Source organism: Oryza glaberrima, chromosome 11 (assembly GCF_000147395.1).
Source record: "Oryza glaberrima chromosome 11, OglaRS2, whole genome shotgun sequence".
In the NCBI taxonomy this organism is placed as follows: Eukaryota; Viridiplantae; Streptophyta; class Magnoliopsida; order Poales; family Poaceae; genus Oryza; species Oryza glaberrima.
The window spans coordinates 4,506,323-4,529,271 of NC_068336.1; the positions used below are offsets into that span (position 1 = coordinate 4,506,323).

The window sequence follows — 22,949 nt, forward strand, 5'->3', positions numbered from 1 at the left end:
TGAGCCAATCATCATATATGATCAGTTAAGAGTGAAGTAGAGTCCACATAAGTAGTTAAGAGGATTTGCTTCCCACTAGCTGCATCCATAATACTATCGCTGATATTGGATTGATCGGAATAACAAGATAAATTTATCAGGCTTACTACTTCCTCCGTTCTAAAATATAAGTATTTTTGGATTTCGACCCAGTCTTCGAGATACTATTTTAATCAACAATATCTTTATATATTTTAAATAAAATGAGTTGCATATCACTATAAGAGTTTGTTTAATGATAAGTACAGTAACATCAATTTTATATGATTAATCTTTTTTATCTTTCTGCTATTAATATTTAAAGTTAAGAATACAAAATCTCTATCTAGATTCGTGCTACTAGATGGTGTTTAATTTAGTATATATTTTTTCATGGCTTAGAGCTTGAACACATATTAAAAAACTCCAAACTAATTATAAACTTAAAGATTCAAACTTAAGCTCAAAAACTGGTAAGGCCCTCCAGTTTTTTTTCCCCCTGAAACCTCCCGATCATTTGCGAATATCAGCGAAAAGCTCCAAACTGACATATGCTACTACAGCTTGTCTAGAGCATTTCGGCCGAAAGCTCCCCGAAAACTAAAAATTTCCCCGCCTCTTCCCGCCTCGCCACCGCCGCCGCTCGCCTCACCGATGACGCCGTCGCACGGCGCCGCGGCTGCGGCGGCGTCGTCCTCCGCCGGCGCCGGGCGGAGGGCCGCGACATTCGCGGGGGCGAGCGTGTTCCTGTCGCGGAGCCTGGTGGCACCCGAGGTGTACGACGCCGTGCACGACGCGCTCCGCCTCAACGGCGCCGAGGTCTTCCTCTGCGCCGACCCCGCCCGGACGGGGCCGCTCGACTTCCACGTCATCTCCTCCTCCTCCCACGTACGCGAACCTAGCTCCTCCCCAACCCCCCCACATCCGCGCGATGATGCGGCTGGCTCTTTCGTTCCCCAAAACCCTAACAAAATGTTGGCTTCCGATCTGTTGCCTTCTTTTGCAGGAGAGGTTCGCGGATCTGAGAGCCAAAGGCTGCAATTTACTCGGTAAAATGCGCTGATCTCCCTGCAGTTTGGCGACGCGGCTATTAATTTTCTGTACTGGCTGTGAACTGTTAACCCCTTAGTAGCGGAATTAGCCCAGAGCGTAATTGTACTTAACTGATTTGAATACCTAGAAAATTGGAAATAGAGCAATTTGTGGATTGGAATCTACAAGTTTGTGCATCCATTACAGATTGGCTAAGGTTTTCGTGGCTAACTGTGCTAATTGCACTGAAACTAGTTGGTTTGGAATTGTCTTACAATAGAGGTTAGTTCTTCAGATTATTGCAGTACTAGATGACAATAGCTGAAGGGTTTGAGAGCATTTTAGATATGAGGGTTAGAGGATGCAGTTTGCTTGTGGTCAGTTAAAATTTTAATTTAGGGCTACCATTTCTTAAATCTGGATAGCATCTTCGAGAAGACGAGAATAGCTTACGACCTCAAAATGTAGTGAAGTTGGCTAAATTACTTTATTTAAGTAGCTGAATCTTCAGATTGAGAATCTGAGATTTCGGTGTGGCTCTGTCTGATAATGATTACTATTACGAGTCTTTTTCAGGACAAATTCCGTTATATTTTGAGTAAACATGCCTTTTTTTATGACTTAAATTTTCGTATGCTATACACTGCTTATAGTTCAGATATGTTGGCGCATGTTTTCACACCTGATGTGGAATAGTTTGGTGGCTAAATGTTCCACTAGTTTGTATGCTTCTCTTTCATAATGTTATTAGTTACTCCCTCCGTTTCATATTATAAATCGTTTTACCTTTTTCTTAGTCAAAGTTCTTTAGGTTTGACCAAGTTTACAGAAAAAATTAGCAACATCTGCAACACCAAATTAGTTTTATTAAATTTAATATTGAATATATTTTGATAATATGTTTGTTTTGTATTGGAAATGTTAGCATATTTTTCTATAAACTAAGTTTGACTAAGAAAAAAGTCAAACGACTTATAATATGAAACGCAGGAAGTACTAAAGATTGTTATATTGAAAAAAATCAATCTACATAAAATGTTCTTGCAACTTGACAATTTGATCTCATACATGTTTCTCTCTTCTATCATGCCTCTTGTTAATACAACTAAGATATGACATGTTTTCTAATTGCTGTAGCACATAAATTTTTCTAAGGTTGAAACCACTGTCAACCAAAACTACCACTTATTACCAGTGTTGTGGAAGATGGGATACGGGTGGCGGGCGGAGAGGGTAGTAGGGTACCGCCAAATGATTTATCAGAATTTGACGGAAATTTAATGTTCTGCAAATATATGTATATATTTGATAATAATTTGCCTTTTTAAGAGGTAAATGCATACACCTACATATGTTGATCATATTCCTATAATAATGTTTAAATAGAACATCCATAACGTTCATAATGCATAGCTGTGCCTTAACTAAAAGAACTTCAAGCATGCAGATCTGCTTAAGATTTAAACAAAAGATCAAAATAAGATCAACAATACATGAGAGATTATTGGATTTGGAAGAGAATTAGAGGGAAAGAAAAGAAACAAATGTACAGGCTGTACAACTAGCTATATACTACTAGTAGAGAAGATAGCTAATGGGCAAGGGTAGTTGTTTTGCAGACTGGGCCTTGTGATCACAATGGATTATGTGGCCGATTAGTCGGAAACGGCTCATTAATTGGCAATGACGGTAATTATGCGTTCTCAAACGACTAATGAAGACCGTTTTGCAAAAACGTGACAGACAACTCACTGACTCAGATTTAACAGCCATTTATATGGCCGTACCAACCGTTTTCCACAACACTGCTTGTTACCACTATTGTTCTTAATTTAGCTTTAAATGTAAGACCAGGTTTAATTTGACAGGACCACAGTGCATTCTTTCCTGTGCGAAGGAACACCGCTTCCTACCTAAGCAAGGTTATACTTGTTGTCTTGCAATGGATGGGGTTAAGATACTTTGCTCAGGTTTTGAAAAAGATGAGAAGGTATATGTATCATAACTTATTGTACTGTCATAGTTCCAAATGCACAATGTATTTATCTCTATTTTGTTTTTGTTGTTCCAGGCAAAGATTGAACAATTAGTGACAGCTATGGGAGGTACTTTACAAAACAAAGCATACACGGATGCTAACTTTGTAATTGCAAAGGATGTATTGGCTGCCAAATACAAAGTAAGTTACGCTTAAAGCAGTTAACATGGAGCGGACTTGATTTGCTAATTTTGCTATTTCACTTGCTGTAGTATGACAAATGGTATATGCTTACTTTACACTGATATTTTCTATATAGCTTATCTACAATTAGGAGTAAAACCTTTGGCGTTAATTAGTTGTTAATAACTTAATATAGAAAATTGCCATGGTATATGTACTGTTCAAACAAATTCCTTCACTTCTGTTAGGAAAATGTTCAGGTCTGTCCATAGTTGCTGTTTAGTCCTCCTAAAACTAAAAGCATTACTCATTTGTGGTATTTCATTTGTTGTTATCTGGTCCTATGCATACCTAGTGCCCTATTTAACTCTATTGCATTCCTTCATTATCTCTCCTTTGGTTACCCTCTAAAGTTCTTAAACTAGAAATTACACTAACACATGAAACTGAAGCTTGGTTTATTGCCTTTATTTTTCACTTGCATTTATAACATGAGATGGTTCTGATTTTGAGGGGTAGCTTGGCATTGCTGTGCTGTGCCATGCTGGTAAATCTGGTTAGATCAGAAAAGCAGGTCATTGACTATTAATTTAAAGATATATAATTGACACTGCTGAATATAAACCACTGTAGTGCCAAATTATGCCATAATTCATCTGGTCTCCATCTCACCACAACCTAATGGATACCATTTTCTGGGCTTTTGGGACTTGTATAGCAAACCTTAACAGAAAATTTTGTTTGATTTATTGCTCATATTGAGGCTGGCACTTTTGTGCTGAACAGAGCCATTTGGTTCAACTAGATAGGGTTGATTATGACTATATTAACATTTAACATGAGTATTTTTCATGGAAGATTTATGTATCTTCTTACCTCTCCCTCCGTTCCAAAACATAAGCATTTCTAGGTTCTTTAGCAAAAACTAAGTTAGAGGGAAAATATTCTCTTTTGGTCATTTCAATGGTCAAATTTTGAACTTTGAATTGCCTAGATTCCCTTCCCAAGCATCTCATTTGCTGAAAATGTATAGATTTCCGTGCATGGGAATCAGTGCCGCAGAAATGCTTATATTGTGGTATAAATAATGAATCCTATAAATGCTTATATTTTGGGAGTATTATTTTACCAGTTGAGCTTCTGTATCACTATCAAAAGCTCTTATGCTGTAAAACTAGCAAGACTGATTATCTGCTATCTTTGGTTTCTGATAACTTCTTAAAATCTGGAAGGTTAGAAATTATTGTTTTGTAACTTGACATCACACTGTTACTGCGGTTGACATGATATGACTAATAGAGAAACTGCAAAATGCTTTAATATTTTTGTTTTCTGCAGTGGGCTGTGAATACTCTGAAGAAGCCTATTGTCAGCAGGAACTGGTTAGAGCAATGTTGGATTGAACATCGTGTTGTACCTCATGAACCTTACAGAATCCCTCCTTTTTCTGGGTTGAATATTTGCATCACCAAACTGAATGTAGGTAGGTGCAGCTGAATTCTATTTTAGCTGGAGATGGAGTGAGCTCAACTTTTCTTAAACAATTCATATGCTTTATTTTGTTTAATCAGACGAACGGAGGGAGTTGGCAAAAATAATAGTGCAGAATGGTGGCCAGTATTCAGCAAATCTTACACGGCGGTGCACTCATTTAGTTTCAAATATATCCTTTGGTGTTTCTGCATATAGTTTTCCTGATTTGGGATTTTGTTTGTTCAAACCAGTCATTGCATCTCTTTTATTTTTAAGCTTATACTTCTAATAAAGGATATATACTTTTGCTGGCCAATATTCAGCTAAAACAAGTAGTATTGCAACAAGATAAAGACCATCCACATGGCTTCAGTGAACACATCCAAAGAGATTCAGCTAAAACATCTGATGATTAATATTTCCATATACGAGGCCAGAAATATTAGTTCAAATTCCTGCAGGCCATGCATCTGACACATCCATCCCTACAGTGAAAACTACCATTGGTAGAAACTAACTCTAGATTATGAGAATTGACTTAATTTTTACTGTACTGTTGGTGGCATGTACTGCTTAGCACACAGTAAGTGTTCTTCATTTTATCGCAATGCATTTATATATTATTGTTAGAAATTTTAAGAAAACTTTTCTTAACATGCCATTTTACGAACCTGGAGGTGACAAGTATGTTGTGGCCCAAAAATGGGGTAATATCCACATAGTAGTTCCCAAATGGATCGACCAATCTGTTGCTCGAAAAGGTAAAACAATCTACCTACATGGGTTATTATTGATTTTGCTGGTGTGACATGTTTGTTTCTCCTACAGAAACTCTAAAGTTTGTAAGGTTAAACTAACTTCATGATTTCTTTCTTCACTGAAAAACAGTTTGCCTTGATGAAAGTGCATACCTTGTTTGTGAGAATTCCACTAATATTAATGGTGTAAAACATTCCCTTAAGGAGCAACACAACCCTGAGATCAGTAGTGCAAGTTTTCAACCTGTTCCAACAACATCTGTAGATGACTCAGTATCAACGTCACAGTATGTGCCTGCTTCATTTGATGACGCTTCAAAGATCTGCAGTACTGATATTGGCGCACCTAGTTTCCAAGAGACAAAAGAACTACATGTTGATAGCCATGTTGCTGAGGACTCAGAGGCAGAAGATGATGACCTTTATTTATCAAATTGTAGAATTTCTCTGGTGGGTTTTGAGGAGAAAGAGTCGTCAAGATTAGTCATGATGATACGCAATGGTGGTGGATCCCGGCATGTTATGTTAAGTGAGAGACTCACACATATTATTCTTGGTGCACCATCAGAGGAGTAAGTTCATCCTACCATGTCTTCTTCATTTGCCAGTTTTATTGTGAACTGGGTAAGGTAGCAGCAAATGATACTTTTGTCTTAGCAGAGAAAAAAAGGAGGTGAGACGTCTGGCTGCTTGGGGTGTAATCAATGTGGTAAAAGCAACATGGTTAGAAGACTGCAACAAAGCAAAAAAGGAGGTGAAAGTATCCCCAAGTTATGTGGCTAATGAGTTGCTCGCGAAAGGTATATATTATAGAATCACCAGGTCTATTTGTATCCATATTATTGAGATGAATCACACTAAATCATATTTTTCCTTGACTTCATTTTCTATTGTGTTTTCTACCTTTTGAACTCAGAGTTTTCATGTGTGGTTATGGAAAAAACTGTTATGCGGGAAACAAAAGCAGCCAAAAACTCAGGTGGAATTTTTCATATTCCAACCGTCAATGACTTGCATGATAAACAACTTGGAAACGATCTGTCATCTGAAAGAAAATCAGCACGGGGCAAACATGAAACCATGAATAGTAACCGGACAGCAACGAAGTCTGCAATATCAAGTCAACAGAATGGAGTGGCTAGTACTAGCGAGTACCACCCCAAATTTCAAGTAAACTCTTCTGCAATAAATCGGCAGAGTAGCAGATCATCAAATACTTTCAAAGGGAGAACATTTTGTTTCTCAAATTCATTTTCCCACGATCGGGTATGCTAAGGCATTAATATGCCAATAACTTCTGCTGTTGCTATCAATTTTTTATTTGTGCCACCTCCCTTTTCCACTTAAGATGACTTACAATCAAATGAACAGTAATATGCTGTTAAAGTAATACGAGTTGCTTCCTGCAGAAAAAGAAATGTTGATCCTTCAACATTTTGTTCCAGAACTACAGAAAAAAAAGCTTAATCATATTCATCTATGTGTTGTATTCATTTACTGTATTTTCTGTTAACACAATGGCCATTTTCATCTTTGATCAGAGAGCTCAGGTTGTTGACTGGGTCAGAGAAGGTGGAGGCATTATGGTGGATGATGCACAATCAACAGTTGTGGATTTCATTATCGAGAGCCACGGACAGAATAGCATGCTCCGCGACTCTTCTCATTCAACTGCTGTTTCCACTCATTGGATACGCTCATGTTTGGAGGTACATCCCTATGAGAATGGTCACTTCTTCACTCTGTTATTTATTTCAAGAAGCAGACAGTTGATGTCCTACACTTGCTTCAAATCCTTACATTAGAAGTTTTGTGTAGGAGGGCTGCTTCCAAGATGTGGGAAGCCATCCTATTTTCTCACCTTTGTGCTGTCGCATCCCGTTTCCTGGGTTTGAAGATTTTCGTTTCTGTGTGTCACAATATGAAGAGAAAGATAGACTTCTGCTGAAGAACTTGTGCTTTATCCTCGGAAGTAAATTTACAGAGAAAGCAACAAAGAAAGTGACCCATCTTATCTGCAAATTTGCAAGTGGTCCAAAGTATGAGGCTTACTATAGTAGGGGAATTCCAACCATAACAGCAGAGTGGCTCTTTGAGTGTGTAAGACAGGTATCATCTTTCATGCAATCACGCATTTTTTTTTGTCGGGTGCTATGGTCTTGTTGATGATGGTTTGTGAGTTGTGACCATTGGATTGATTAACACCTAAAGATATATAGCACACTGTTTGCAGGATAGAATTGTCCCTTTTGACCAGTTTCAGCCAAAACCACCTACTTCTCAGGACAGAGATGCTGGTCTATGCACTGTTAGTCAATATCCCACACAGGCCGCAAAGACAATTTCCAGATTTGACTGCTCTGAGTCGCATACTGAATCTCAATTACCAAGAAGCAGTTCAAAATACAACTCCGGTAATTGTTATTGTTACATGTTATGAGAAATAATTTCCTTTTGTCAGAACAAACTTATCAGTGTTAGATTAGCAGGTAATGCCTCTGTTAGTGAGGAACCAAATGACCCTGGTGTTAGTAAAAGGAGGCGATTATCCGAGTTTGGCAAAGCTAATGATACATCTGGAAACATAGGAAGAACTGAGGAACTCCAGGATAGTACCCCTGTTCCTGATGTTGCAGATGCAATAGAGGACCTACTGGTTCAATCATCCAAGGTATATAATTCGTAGATATTACTATTTCAAGTAGACAAGAGCATGCATTGATGCATATGTTTATAGCACACTGCCTAAAAGAGCAACCTACATCGTTCTTCTCATTGCAGATTCAGGACGTACAACCTCCTGGGAGTGTATCCTGCACATATTTGAGATTTGTGCTTGATTACTTGTTCTTTGCTGTTTACTCTCCATACTTAAGTCATCATTTCTAGGATCCTTAACTTCTAATGCAGATTTTTGCACCCGATGATTCTGTTCTTAATCAAGATCAGGAAAATACACACTCTTTTGGCATTTCAAGGCACTGGTTGAACATGTAAGTTGGTCATTGTTCAGCCTTTTCCATCATGTCTGTCATACAGGAACATCGAAACTTCTGATTTTTGTATATTTCCTTAAAGTGCACAACTACATGGGATAATGGATTATTCTGCAAATATAAACTTCTATGGCTACTAGAACTTTCCTTTTTTTGTTTATCAAGCTGTAGATTGTCCCTAATTGTAATAGCTTTTGCAATCCTGTATAAACTGATCTATTCAATCACAGATATCTGCTTGCTAATGCTTGCAATGTTAACATGCAAATTTGAACAGATCAGCATGTTTCTCTTTCCTAATCCTTATCTCACATAAAACAACATATGCAGTTACTATCAGAACTCAGCAGAAATTTTATAGTTGCATTGTATTTACTCACTTGCATCTCAATGTGTTTCCCTCGCTGCTATCTTTTTCATTCAGGCCACAGAAGCTACACAGCACCCCTGACACGAAAGTTCAAAGTGGGAACTCAGCCACCACCTCTGCTGCCCCTCCTGCCGCAGCCACTGCCTATTATCCTTTCAGTGAAACTCAGACTGAGTCTCAGGTTTGCAGTCTATTGTGCTTCCTATTTGGCAAGTTTATACCACCAGTGCCAACTCATGCAAAGCACCGGTCTATTCCGCAGGTCGTTGGCTATGAAGAAGATTTGACTGGCAGGCAAAAGATTATCGACAGAGTTCGTTCTCAGAGCATTAATGTCACCCCGGCAGCTGAAATGTCTTCCGATACTTAGGAGACGATCAGATCTGTCCATAAATTGCAGTGGAAGAACAATAGTATCATGAAATCTACCTGTCCAGCCTTGTTGGTATTTTTCAGCAAGACAGCAAGAGTGCAAGACAGATGGAATATAATCTGGAGGCTATTCCAAGGCAGAGAACATGTGCGAATGGTCACCAAGTTCAGAAGATTCTCATGGAATGTCACTGAGCAAAGTGCCTGTACCTCAACTTTGGCATCCAGTAAATCTAACCCAGCTGTATATTACCAAGAACGTTTCTTGATTATTAGATCCGACGGTAGCAAAGCTAATGGAGACGCTCTTTTTTTTTTTTGGTTGAGTACAGTGGCTCTGGAGCGTGTAGCATGTCAAAAAGGCTGTACACTCTAGTATTTAGCAGCTCAGTTGGTGACTTGGTGTTATGGTTGGCTTATGAAAGCACCAGAGGCCAAATTTTGTTCATCTCTCGTATGATGTACAGGGGCAGATCTGAAAGACGGAGAAGCAGGTTAGAGTCCAGAACTGAAGGGCCAAACTTTGTCCTGTTTCGAATTACAATTTGGCTGTTTTGCACAATTCAACGGAAAATTTAACACAGGCAAGTAATCTGTCTGTAAGTAACACAACGTCGCGTGATCTATTCTGGTCGACCACACGAGCTACTGACTTGCAGTTGCAAGTTACGAGTAGCCTCCTTTGGAAATTAGAATGCGGGATATTTCCTAATTACTACTTAATCAAATTGGGGATAAGAATGTGGGATATTTCTTAATTACTTTTATTCAAATTGGCATGTGTTTCTTGAATTTGAACAGCGAAGCCATTTGGAGATGGTTTGCATGAGAAGACTTCTGTGATGATGACTTATGCCGCCGTCCTATCATGCTTTGAGACGTGACATGCCGTCGGATGAGAGTGGCATGCCTCCAGCCCTCTGCCCCTACATGCAACATTGTACTCCCTCGGTCCCAAAATAAGTACAGTTTTATACTATTCACGGTTTGACCATTCGTCTTATTTGAAAAATAAAATTAGTATTTTTATTGCTATTAGATGATAAAACATGAATAGTACTTTATGTGTGACTAAATATTTTTAAAATTTTCACAAATTTTACAAATAAGACGGACGGTCAAACGTTGGGCACGGATATCCACGGCTGCACTTATTTTGGGACGGAGGTAGTAGTTGCCTTGTCTTTTCGCTTATGCTTATCAGCTAAAATTTAAATATTCAACCTTAAATTTACTTGGAGTTGATTTTAGGGTTTTTTTTCATTGAAATTTATTTTTCAGCCTTTGCTTTTAGATCACCAAGAAGTAAGAACATGTATATAAAAGTTTTATTTAATAATTATTTTTCGTTTGCAAATATGCCGCTCGAATAAGCGAAACAATGGGGCCGGTTTCATCCTACTTCTCACGATTCACAGGTTAGGACTATTTAGTGGAAAACTTTTATGAATTCCTATAAGGAGTTCCCTTGTGTGTAATGAAATACTCCCTTCATAAAAAAAAAAAGGTCCAATTCTAAGCAATAAACCTTATAGGCAGTGAGTTTATCTAAATACAAACAACAAGGCACTATAACTTTGGACATAACACGAGTGATTCCTAACTTCATCATCTCCAAAATCCTCAACAACACAAATCATTTTCACCCCAAAGTTCCTAACAAAGGATAAAGCCATTTATTTCTTTCCTTTTTTTCACATCAATTTAACTGAACTACAACAGTCTAGAAACTCAACCACATATTGTGGGTCCATGATAATCCCCAACTTGAACCTCATCCATTTAACAAACCTCCAAAAATGTCAATCTCAAAAGAGAAAAAGAAAAGCCTACAAAATTTTTCCTCCTTACGGACTCCTTCCAAGTTTTATTGTGTACTACATCTTTTATTATTTCTTCCAAATTTCATTGTTTTTTTTGTGCTTGTTGTTGTGTGTTCTTCCATCTGGCAATGGCATCTGCAGCAGCATGACCCACTGACTACTATAATACTCCCTCCGTCCCACAATATAAGAGATTTTCAGTTTTTGCTTGCAACGTTTGACCACTCGTCTTATTCAAATTTTTTCTTATTCAAATTTTTTTTGCAAATATAAAAACGAAAAATTGTGCTTAAAGTACTGTATATAATAATAAAGTAAGTCAAAAATAAAATAATTAATAATTTCAAAAAAAATTGAATAAGATGAGTGGATAAACGTTGCAAGTAAAAACTCAAAATCCCTTATATTATGAGACGGAGGGAGTAGATTATACTAGTATAATAAAAATAGTATTACCTTTCTTTCTCCCTCAAAAAAGCCACGGTTTTTTAAGTTTTTTACACACGCACCGCCGAATACTTGTGTGGATGCCATCGGAGAGCGCGCCGAGAACACAACCGCCGCGACAGCGACGCGCTCCCTCCGCCGCCGCCGCTGCCACGCGAAAGGCTCCGTCCTCGTCCTCGCCGGCTCCGCGGGACTCTGCTTGATGCTCGCCGTCTGCGCGCGGCACGGGCCCGCGAAGCTTCCGCCGCCGCCGCCGCCGCTCGCCGGGGAGCGGGCGGCCGCATGGGTCGTCGGGAGGTGGTGGTGGAGGCCGGCGGCGGCGGGGCGGCGCGGCGTCGTCGCCGCGCGGGCGTCGTTCTTCAGCTCGCGGATCGGGCTCGACTCCCAGGTTCGTCGGTTCGATCGCCCGCCGCTCGTGAGCATTTCGTCGAATATCTGCGGGGCGGTCCTTGCCGCGCTGCTTTCTGGGGGTCGTTGCAGCGTAGAGTTCTTGATTTTTAGTTATCAATTTCCGTTGCTTTCTTGTACATATGGCTGATGAGTGATGACCTGTGCTTTTGTTCACCTTGAGATCATCTGGTACTCTGGCTTGGGGTGCATTTAGTACAACAGTTTGATAGTACTCTACAAATGAGCTTGAATTTTTGTTTCTCGATTGTTTGTACCGATAACTGCATATGAAGTTTGATTTCTAGTTCATTAGGTTTGAAGTGAAATGATTATGTGTTGATTGATCAAGTGATTTCTTGTAGAATTATCACACAAGGGACCTGTCCCAACTGTTGTGGGTGGGTCCGGTGCCCGGCGACATTGCAGAGATTGAGGCATACTGCCGCATATTCCGTGCAGCTGAGCAGCTCCACACTGCGGTCATGTCTGCACTCTGTGATCCAGAGACAGGGGAGTGCCCTGTCCGCTATGATGTGCAAACCGAGGACCTGCCAGTACTGGAGGACAAGGTCGCTGCCGTGCTCGGATGCATGCTGGCATTGCTGAACCGGGGCCGGAAAGAGGTGCTCTCAGGTCGATCAGGTGTTGCGAGTGCATTTCAGGGATCTGAGGACAGCACAATGGATAGGATTCCACCTCTCGCCTTGTTCCGTGGGGATTTGAAGCGATGCTGTGAGAGTATGCAGGTTGCACTTGCCAGCTACCTTGTGCCAAGTGAGGCCCGAGGGTTGGATATATGGAGGAAGCTGCAGAGGCTGAAGAATGCCTGCTATGATGCAGGTTTTCCAAGGGCTGATGGTCATCCTTGTCCAACTTTATTTGCGAATTGGTTTCCGGTGTACTTTTCAACTGTGCCAGATGATTCATTATCAGATGAGTTAGAGGTTTCATTCTGGAGGGGAGGGCAAGTCAGCGAGGAGGGACTGGAATGGTTATTGTCGAAGGGATTCAAAACTATTGTTGATCTACGGGAGGAAGATGTTAAAGATGATTTGTACCTTTCAGCAATTCAGGAAGCTGTCTCATTGGGAAAGATAGAGGTGGTGAATTTGCCTGTTGAGATTGGGACTGCGCCCTCTGCTGAACAGGTTCAGCGATTCGCGGAAATTGTGTCTGATAGTGCGAAGAAACCCATTTATCTTCATAGCCAGGAAGGGATTAGTAGGACATCTGCGATGGTTTCGAGATGGAAGCAGTACGTCACTCGTGCTGAGAGACTGGCTACTCAGAACCGTTCATTAAATGGGAATGGTAAGCATGTGAGGAATGATCAAACAGAACAGCTCACAAACAGCCCAGGTTTCTCCTCAGAAGGTAGTGAAAACAGTACACCTCTGGAATCCGATAGAACCATGGAGGGGGAAACATGTGACATAGACATTGAAACAGCACGTCATAATCTGGAAATCACTAATTCCCTTCCCAGTGAACAAAGTACTGAACAAGGTGAACTGCATGGCACCAGGACAGAACTTCAGTCAAACTTTAGACTAGAGAGTAATCCTCTTAAGGCACAATTTCCTTCTTGTGATGTTTTCTCCAAAAAGGGGATGACTGACTTTTTTAGAAGCAAAAAGGTATATCCAAAATCTGTTTTAAACCCTCGGAGACGGTCGAATAGCTTGTTGGTCTCAAGGAGAAAACAAAGTCTCAGTGCTGAACAAAATGGAGCCATTGACTATGAAGCAGCTGAATTTAAAGTTCTAAAAAGTTCGAATGGAGCATCGTTCGATAATGATTATATTCTATCAGTTGCTTCAGGTATTACTAATGGAAAACCATCCAACAATGGAGCCTCCACATCTGTTGAGGACAGGGAAATGGAAACCTCAGTTGTAACAGTTGATCCTAGGACATCTGATACCAGCAATTCTAATGGCAATGCTCCACTTGGATCACAAAAATCTGCTGAAAGGAACGGTGCTCTTTATGTGGAGAGAGAAAAATCAGATCATGTTGATGGAAATATGTGTGCATCTGCAACTGGTGTTGTTAGACTTCAGTCAAGAAGAAAAGCAGAGATGTTTCTAGTACGCACTGATGGATTTTCCTGTACAAGAGAAAAAGTAACTGAATCATCTCTGGCTTTTACGCATCCTAGCACCCAGCAGCAGATGCTTATGTGGAAATCTCCTCCAAAGACTGTCCTACTATTGAAGAAATTAGGTGATGAGCTCATGGAAGAAGCTAAAGAGGTGTGTACATAATATTTCCCTGCTTATGGATGTATCTTTAACACTTCTAATCACATATACAGCATACATCTTGTGTCAGGTAGCAAAATATAGTTGAATCATCTGAAAGGAAACATTACATTTCCTGCTTATGGATGATATACATCCATATCATTGGCTTGTACGATGCATATAGTGTTAGAGAATATATTTTTTTTTGAAAGTTGTATGCTTCATGGTCAGAAGTCACTTACTTTTTTGTATTGGTACTGAGCAGTCAGCATTTCATTGGTTTATAGTAAGATGCTGGACTGCAACAATTAATTGAAAGCTCTTTAGGGTTATATCAGGAATATTTTGATCGATCAACTGTTCTGATTCAAGTTCTTGCGTCAAAATTCAAATGAGCTGTATGAATCAATATGGACATGTCTGGCTGGTTATTGAATTGATTGGATAAAATAGCCCTTTTTCATGTGCGGTGGATTTAACTGGTAGAACTCATTTCATGGTATGGATATTTTGTGTGACTTCACAGTGTTGTGGATGAAGTAACTCTTAAGGATTTAACGTGTATAGCTCATGCAGTGTATGTTTTTCTTTGGCAACATATCTTTGTGAGTGTCAAAGATGGTCATGATTTAGTTCTCTTCTAAAAACTGATTACTACTGGCCACTTAGGCTATATGTTTCATGTATTTCCATATAATTCCCATCTCTTTTTGGAAACAAGCATAGCTTTTGATCTTCTGTAAACCTTCCAATCATTTTTTTTCAGGTTGCTTCATTTCTGCATCATCAAGAAAAGATGAATGTTCTAGTGGAGCCTGATGTTCATGATATATTTGCTAGGATTCCTGGTTATGGTTTTGTGCAGACCTTCTATACTCAGGATACCAGGTACATCTTACATATATTTCAGTTTCTGATCCATAAGTTACATTAGTTTCCATATTGATATTTACTAACATTGCGTCTTGCTAAAAATCAGCGACCTTCATGAGAGAGTTGATTTCGTTGCTTGCCTGGGTGGAGATGGCGTCATTCTGCATGCGTCAAATTTATTTAGAACTTCTGTACCACCTGTTGTCTCTTTCAATCTTGGATCTCTTGGATTTCTGACTTCACACAATGTATGATTTAACCTCCTTTCAGACAACACTTTATCATGTTAACTTGTTTATTTGTCAAATCTAAGCATGCTATCATTTTGTTTACCTCAGTTCGAAGGTTTCAGACAAGACTTGAGAGCTGTCATCCATGGGAACAATACACTTGGAGTTTATATAACCCTTAGAATGCGTCTACGATGTGAGATCTTTCGCAGTGGAAAAGCAATGCCTGGAAAAGTATTTGATGTGCTGAATGAAGTTGTTGTTGATCGGGGTTCTAATCCTTACCTGTCCAAAATTGAATGCTATGAGCATAACCATTTAATCACAAAGGTAAGATTCAGAAGTTATTAGAGAAATACATTTCTCTTAGCATATTTTTGCTTAGTGGTTTTGTTCATCATGGTGTTTTTCTTTCTGTTATTTCTGTTTGGAGATTTAATGGTTGGAGTCATGAAGCTAGGCCCTTTTCCCAATTGTATTATGCTTGACAATGTTTAGGCAGCAGCTGCATTGAAATAGAAAAGTCACAACCACTTTGTTTTACACTGTTTGTATGATAAAAACATATATTAAGTTCATATTTCTCCAAGATGAATTTGTCCTTCACCACATTCGTTAATGAGATCCAATGTTTCACTTAGGGAGACAACTCCTGTCACTTGATTGCATGAACCAAGCGTTTGTGGCAACTAATTATTAAATACTAATGTAGACACACTTGAGCAGTTAAGTCTGCCTGCTTCACTCTCATAATCTTGGAGATTATATAATTGTTGTTCTATTCTAGCATTTATTTATAAATTCAGGATTTTTGTTGATATTATTTTAGCTACTTACTCAAAACTTTTTTTTTTAATCTGATGGAAAATATTTCTAGGTTCAAGGTGATGGGGTGATAGTAGCAACACCGACTGGCAGTACAGCATACTCTACTGCAGCAGGAGGCTCAATGGTAGGTTAATTCTTACAAGTATAAATCCTGGGAAACACTAAATCAACCCATGTGAAGTGATAAATGCCCATGAAACAAAAATGTCTATAAATGTCCATGGAAAAAGCATTGTGCAGTGTTATTGAATCACACCTATTTGTTATATATCTTCTCACTCCATGTTATAAATAGATATTTGATATCTCCCATTGATGAAACACATGCCAAACATTTTTACATGAAAATACACATTTTTTGTTGTATAAATAGAACTTCTCTCTAGTAATGCATACTGTACATATTCAAGAGGAACATCTGAAAAGGCTAGTCATGCTTGCTAGTGATTCATGAAACCTTTTTGCTAAGCTTCAAAAGAAACATTCCTAATCAGCATTTACTTTAATAACAATAGTAACATCCAATCTCCATCACGTATGAGCTAAATATCAGTTTCTTCTTAACTGTCATCAGAAATATATAACATTGAATCTGGTTCTTGCACTGAAGATAGTTTTCATTTTTTATGCTCTGCGAAATCCAGTTTGGTATTTGAAAGCTAAACAATGAGAAATGATGGGGTTGATTGTGTGCTTCTATGGTGGTCATGTGTTCTTGTTTCATTCAAATGCGTTGTGTTCAATATACTATGAGCGCTATGCAATATGGAATCACATGACGCATGTTTGTTAGCCTCTTCATATCTGCCAGTGAACTGTTCCTTTTCAAATGCATGCTACATGTACCAATTGAACCGAATAGTTGTTCACTATGATCATTGTTTTTTTGTTGTCTAGGTCCATCCAAATGTCCCGTGTATGCTGTTTACTCCAATCTGCCCGCACTCGCTATCATTTAGACCTGTCATCCTTCCTGATTCTGCTCGTCTTGAATTGAAGGTACGGAACAAATGGCATTCAACAATGGATGAAATGTCTTATCATTTTCATGCAACCTTATTACCACCTTAACTATGATTATTCCACTGGTTAGCTATACCTCATCAGTTTGCCTTTTGGTTAGCTAACTAGTACACTGTTTTGGAACTTGCAACTTCCACAGATTCCAGATGATGCAAGAAGTAACGCCTGGGTATCATTTGATGGCAAAAGGAGGCAGCAATTATCAAGGGGAGACTCTGTTCAAATATCCATGAGTCAGCACCCGCTCCCAACAGTTAATAAATCTGACCAAACTGGTGACTGGTTCCGCAGCTTGATCAGGTGCCTGAACTGGAACGAGCGACTGGACCAGAAGGCATTATAGGCATTAGAGGCTAGTTTTCCCTTGTACATACATACATAGCCCTACACATATAGATACACTTTTTAACAGGTGCAATGGCTAATCAATATCGATAGTATATAGTTCCAATCCGTCTCATGTCCAACCCGACCACCAACCAACTACGTGTTCCATGGATTTAATTGTTTATACATTGCTCTTGTGCCAATATTATACTCACCCCGTTCAAAAATATAAGTGTTGTAGAATTCAAAATTTGTACCACAGTATAAGCATTTCTATGGCTTTTATGGAGAACCTAGAACTGATCTAGAGGCAAGTTGTGGGTGGCCCTGTGGCACTAAGACTGCAAAATAATCTACCATGGCTCTGTGCTGGAGATTTTAATGAAATTGCAAGATGAAAAGAACAGAGGTTTTTGGTTTGGTGCGAAAGTAAATCAAAAATTTGAAAAGAGAGCTAACCGAAGCAAAAAACCAGAGAACTGGCATCTTTAGATAGGAAGTCATGTACAAGCAGCGCTTTCACGTCAGGAATGGTTGAAGTCAAGACATAAAAACATGAAGCAAAGTTTACCCTTTGAGTTTGAGTGAAAAAACGAAAATGCGAGAAAAATTCCAATCCCTGTGACGTAATAGTGCACCGACACGCTTTTATCGATATTGTTTTTTTACCAGAAGACCTAGAGTTAACTATCGAGACTTTGGGCTATCTGGACAATGTTGGCAACTTTTTTAGCAAGAAGACAATCATGATCGCAACACCTAAATACCTTGCGGTGATATAGAATCACCAACCACCTCAATCCAGCAAAAAACTAAACCAAGATGGGTTTTGATAGATTAAACCGGCTAGCGAAGCCGATTTAGATAGAATGATGGATAACTACCTATCTCGAGGGCAAACGGAAGGTTTACAGGACAAACCTACAAAGGATTTTGCACTCTCACAGCGAAGGCGGACGATTTGTGGCGCAAATCGATAAAGATGGATGAACTAAAGTAGAGCTATATAAAAAAAGTAGAAGTAATATTGAAAAAGAAAATTCAATTGATTGTGTAGATTGTGAATACATTGTTTGAACCGGCCTTATCCCTTATATAGGGATTGGTTTTGCCTCCTACAGGACCTCCTCCACGTCTAACTCGGGGTAGAAATCAAAGGAAACCCGAAACAGCCTCCTGAGACCCGACGAAAACAGAGTCTGTCTCGGACTCCGTCGGTTTGACCGGCCACGTGCCGCCAGTCTGACCGGCTCTCAGGCTGCTGTCTAACCGTCCCTTATACGGCGGTCAAATCTGCCCTATGGAGGAAACTGACAGATTTCCCAAATCTTGGCAAATTTCCCTATTTCGATCCTAGATGGCAAATTTGGGTGTAAACATATGCCCCCCTACCTTTTTGATGAACATTGTGAATCTAAAAACATAGAACATGCTGTCTTAGGGCGATAATCCATTTACCGACCATAGGACCTCCTAAGCATCTTGCCAAACGTATGGAAAATATTTCTTCAAGTATTTCCCATTGATTGTTATCTGAAAACGCTCTCCTTAAAGTGTCTCCAAAAAAATATGCATTTCCTCTAACAATCCTGCACACTCGGTAAGGACCTTCCCAACTAGGTGACTACTTATCAAACTCCTTAGATCGAGAACCCAAAGGCAAAATTGTCTTCCATACCAAATCTTCTATTTGAAACAACTTTGCTTTCACCCTTCGAAAAGAGAGCTAACCGAAGCAAAATAACAGAGGAACTGGCATCTTTAGATAGGAAATCATGTACAAGCAGCAGCGCTTTCACGTCAGGAATGGTTGAAGGCAAGACATAAAAACATGAAGCAAAGTTTACCCTTGAGTTTGAGTGAAAATTAGAAAATGCGAGAAAAATTGCAATCCCTGTGACGTAATAGTGCACCGACACGTCTTCATCGACGTTATTTTTTTTACCAGAAAACCTAGAGCTAACTATCGAGACTTTGGGCTATCTGGACACGTACTTGAAGAAATGGTTTATGTATGTTTGTTACCGGGTGCGAGAAGATCCAGTTGATAAGGATAAAATACCCTTCGTATTTGTATGGATTTCTGGAATTGATGATCGTAGAAAAGCCCTCTTTACCATTCTGTATAAATGGACTATTCTATTTCTATAGATATGATAGAGGGGCGTTTTTCAACCTCCCTTTTATCCACTAGTTCCTCTCTCTTTTAAGGCAAGAGCATCACATGGAAGAGTAATTAATACTAAAAGGATTAGATGGATCGTTTGGTTGCCTGCACATGTCTTAATTATGAAAATGAAAGGAGGTATAATCTCACCTTCAAGAAAAGAAGGTAACCAAACTCAGCTTCATGCAACAATCAAACAAAATCTGTAACCTCCAATATGTTTTCATGCAAGCAACCAAACAACATACACTGATTTTAACACCGAAGGTACAATCCCTAGAGCTACTCACCCAGTTTATACCCATAAGTTTATGCAATATAATCTCCTGTACAAAATTGCTTCAAAAAGGTTCCACCAAATAGATTGAAAACAATTCTCCTTAAAGTGCATTTGGTCCTGATAGGCTAATTAATTACTGATATTAATTATTTTCAACGCATATTAGTGTATCCATACTTTTCTGAGAAGGAAACCAAGAATACCGCTTTGTGCGGTCAAACTATATACTACAATGAAAGCTTATATATGATCGATCGGGTGAAACGACACTTGGCCTGGAACTATGCATAGAAGGCTTGGTTTAGGCTAATCAGTGGCCAGGCTAAAAGCTATTACAACCAATGTTTAAAAAGGACAAGACGATGAGAAAGGAAAGGAAATGAATGGACGACAAAACTATGGGCGACCATGGATGCAAAACTTGTTGGTCAAATGCATGCGTACGTGTACGTACGTCCTGTTAAGTGTTAGCTAGAGAGAAGAGAACCATTCATGCATGTATGCAGATGCAGCGAGAATTAAGGTAGGAGGAGTAGTTGCTTGCCTCCGTCCTGATCACCAGTAATTAGTAACCCATTGATTCATTGTGTTATATATGCATAAGCATAACGCAATTAATTAGGAGGCCGGTCAGCTCGATCATATCGCAGGGAGTACGTAGCAAATTAATGGCGGCCGTCGGGCTGTTGGTACTAGTTGGCCTGCAGGTGGTGGGCGGGTGGGTGGCGGCGCAAGAAGCAGGTGATGCCCCGGCGAGCATCGTGGGGCCATGCTCGCGTACAGGAGACAAGAAGGCGTGCGTGGAGTTGTTGTCGGGCATCCCGGAGGCCCGGAAGGCGACGACGGTGGGTCCTCTCGCGGAGCTGTACCTGCGGGCAATCGCCAACCACACGACGGAGGCCAAGGCGATGGCTACCAAGCTGCTAGCCACCATGAAGGGGAAGGGCGTGCCACCCGTCTGCCTCCAGCAGTGCACCGCCAGCGTCGACACCCTCTCCAACGCCCTCGCCGCCTTCTTCTCCGCCTCCGCCGACGTCAACAAAAAGTACAGGGACTTGGACGGTTTCCTCGTGAGCTTTCTTAAACAACCGCCCATCTGCATGAGCGCGTGCCCCATCCGGTCGTGCGATATAGAAGAGGTCACTATCGCCGACAAGTTCCACCAAGCCTGGAAGATGTTGGGTGTCGCACACGACCTCATCACGCAGATCCTAGGCACAAAGTCCTAGATACATTAAGGGGCGGATCCACAACAAGATTTAAGGGGAGGACTCATGATCTCTTTCTTTCTTCTTCAGTCCTCCCTACTTTTCATTTTCTCTCTATTTTCCCCTTTCATTTCTCCTTCTACCAATGGTGGTCCAGCGGGATAGGGGGGACTCGAGTCCCCTAGCACCCACGCTGGATCTACCCCTGAATACATACTATATATTGGGCACTTTGATTTGCCATCCTACTACCAGAATTTACCTACCAAATAAATCTTTCTAGGTTAGCAACACAAATGCTTCCCTTACAATTGTTCTTTTATTTATTTGGATGGGTGCGCATGTGTCTGTTCCCACCTCCAATCGAGGAATAGGAATTTTTATCATACCAGTGTGGGTGTTATTGTTATATACTCCTATGTTGTTGAATAACTGAGATTGTTATTTTCAAGATGTGCACATTGTAACTATTTCTATGGGGAGAATGATTTCTATATATTGACTTGCACTAATAATATGTAGCGGCTTTTGATTCTCTTATATATTGGCAAATGTTCCCCTAAAAATATATATTGGCAAATATGAAGTTAATAACCAGATATGTGGTCATTTGACAGTTTTTTTTGAAGTGACGATTTAGGAAGGATGACACAGTTTTCTGGTCGCTAATGTATTAACATCCACATATTAGCCTAGTAGTAAGAACAACACAATCACACTACCCTATCAGTGATGGTTGAGGAAAATCCGATGCTAATTATAAGGGGTTTCCTACCAACACCCCTCGCTCGCACCCATCGTAAGCAAGAACTGGCATTGATGCCAACACATCAGTTCCTCTTCATAAAAAGAAATCATTAATAATAGTTGTCAGGGTTATGGATACCACATACCTAATAGTAGTTGACTAAATCTCGGCAGGACCCACCCTATTTGGCAAGCGGAACATAGGACTTACCCCTTCGCTGGAGATCGAAAGCCGATGCAGTCCCGTGTCAGGTGCCAAGTTCCGCCGTGATAAGTAAAAACCTTAGGAAATAGGGTGGCAATGCGCCGAGAGTAGTTGTATTTATCTATGAGATAGTTTACAATGACCTCGGTGTATATATTTATACCCATGGGTAGATACTAGTCATTCTTGAACAAGAAAGAAACTTTCCTAAAGATAAAAGGAAAACATAAAGTCCTTATCGGACACTAAACACACTTTCCTAAAGATAAAAGTGCCCGTGCGTTGCACCGGGTGATTACGGAGTGTGTATATTGACCAAAAGTGTTGGTTGATTTAGCAAAAGTGCCCGTGCGTTGCAACGGGAAGCGTACATATCAGAAAAATATGCAATTAATTAAAAATACAAATTCGCTGAAATATTTGGTATTTTTAAGTAGGTATATGTGTATAATTAAATAAATTTACAAGTAAAGCAAGTGTCAAATAAAATGACATGGTTAAATTTAATTTTTTTAAAATTCTCCATGATTAGTTACGCTCTTTGAAATTATATTGGACTTTTCAGAGCTTAATTGCTAATTTTATTAATACAAACATCATTTAACAATTATTTAATTGGAAAAAGAAAGGAAATACATCATTTAACAATTATTTAATTGGAAAAAGAAAGGAAATACTTCCTTTTAGGTTTGCTTCGAAATAAACACATTCAATAACTATAATTGTAATGCTTCTGAAGAAAATGAGCACTAAAAATGAACTTATTCTCTTTTCTTCGGCCCGAGGGACTTAAAATAGACTTATTTCCGGCCCTTGCCGGTCGGCCCACGGCCTTTTGCACACGCGCGGGCTCACTTTTCCTCCCCCAGGCCACAACCTGGGCTTGGGCCGGAAAAGAGGCCTCACTCTTGATCCCTCTTGGGCCGATTTCGGCCCGGACGACACCGGCCATCCGATCTCTAGGGTTTTTATCGG

General features: G+C 39.8%; 3 protein-coding genes across 4 annotated transcripts; all 3 read left to right on the forward strand.

The window, feature by feature from the left end:
* Nucleotides 1-611: 611 nt before the first annotated feature.
* Nucleotides 612-10,466, forward strand: LOC127753800 (uncharacterized). Of its 2 annotated transcripts, none has more exons than XM_052279225.1 (18): nucleotides 612-906; nucleotides 1,025-1,067; nucleotides 2,919-3,040; nucleotides 3,122-3,229; nucleotides 4,550-4,694; nucleotides 4,783-4,884; nucleotides 5,362-5,445; nucleotides 5,573-6,014; nucleotides 6,103-6,242; nucleotides 6,359-6,708; nucleotides 6,984-7,151; nucleotides 7,261-7,551; nucleotides 7,676-7,856; nucleotides 7,929-8,113; nucleotides 8,224-8,250; nucleotides 8,353-8,435; nucleotides 8,863-8,989; nucleotides 9,071-10,466. In XM_052279225.1, exons 1-18 carry the CDS (start codon nucleotides 673-675, stop codon nucleotides 9,176-9,178), a joined length of 2,940 nt encoding a protein of 979 aa, XP_052135185.1. In that variant the 5' UTR covers nucleotides 612-672; the 3' UTR covers nucleotides 9,179-10,466. The 2 variants fall into 2 exon arrangements, with proteins under 2 accessions (XP_052135185.1, XP_052135186.1); XM_052279226.1 differs by having other exon boundaries at nucleotides 613-906; nucleotides 7,932-8,113; nucleotides 9,071-10,464.
* A 1,041-nt stretch (nucleotides 10,467-11,507) lies between these two features.
* LOC127753799 (probable NAD kinase 2, chloroplastic) lies at nucleotides 11,508-17,493 on the forward strand. Its single transcript, XM_052279224.1, has 8 exons — nucleotides 11,508-11,838; nucleotides 12,203-14,095; nucleotides 14,853-14,974; nucleotides 15,066-15,207; nucleotides 15,298-15,519; nucleotides 16,067-16,141; nucleotides 16,915-17,016; nucleotides 17,180-17,493. The coding sequence occupies exons 1-8, from the start codon at nucleotides 11,653-11,655 to the stop codon at nucleotides 17,381-17,383; spliced, it is 2,946 nt and encodes a 981-aa protein (XP_052135184.1). The 5' UTR covers nucleotides 11,508-11,652; the 3' UTR covers nucleotides 17,384-17,493.
* Nucleotides 17,494-20,295: 2,802 nt separating this feature from the next.
* Nucleotides 20,296-21,518, forward strand: LOC127755252 (uncharacterized). Its single transcript, XM_052280911.1, has one exon. It carries the CDS (start codon nucleotides 20,483-20,485, stop codon nucleotides 21,041-21,043), a length of 561 nt encoding a protein of 186 aa, XP_052136871.1. The 5' UTR covers nucleotides 20,296-20,482; the 3' UTR covers nucleotides 21,044-21,518.
* Nucleotides 21,519-22,949: the final 1,431 nt, after the last annotated feature.

Bases quoted from the DNA above. Each gene is read 5' to 3' on its own strand.
- LOC127753800 (XM_052279225.1), top strand. From the start codon at position 673: ATGACGCCGTCGCACGGCGCCGCGGCTGCGGCGGCGTCGTCCTCCGCC. The intron at 6,243-6,358 runs GTATATATTATA...TTTTGAACTCAG, and splicing joins TAATGAGTTGCTCGCGAAAG to AGTTTTCATGTGTGGTTATG. The intron at 7,552-7,675 runs GTATCATCTTTC...CACTGTTTGCAG, and splicing joins TCTTTGAGTGTGTAAGACAG to GATAGAATTGTCCCTTTTGA.
- LOC127753799 (XM_052279224.1), top strand. From the start codon at position 11,653: ATGCTCGCCGTCTGCGCGCGGCACGGGCCCGCGAAGCTTCCGCCGCCG. The intron at 11,839-12,202 runs GTTCGTCGGTTC...GATTTCTTGTAG, and splicing joins GGATCGGGCTCGACTCCCAG to AATTATCACACAAGGGACCT. The intron at 14,975-15,065 runs GTACATCTTACA...GCTAAAAATCAG, and splicing joins TTCTATACTCAGGATACCAG to CGACCTTCATGAGAGAGTTG.
- LOC127755252 (XM_052280911.1), top strand. From the start codon at position 20,483: ATGGCGGCCGTCGGGCTGTTGGTACTAGTTGGCCTGCAGGTGGTGGGC.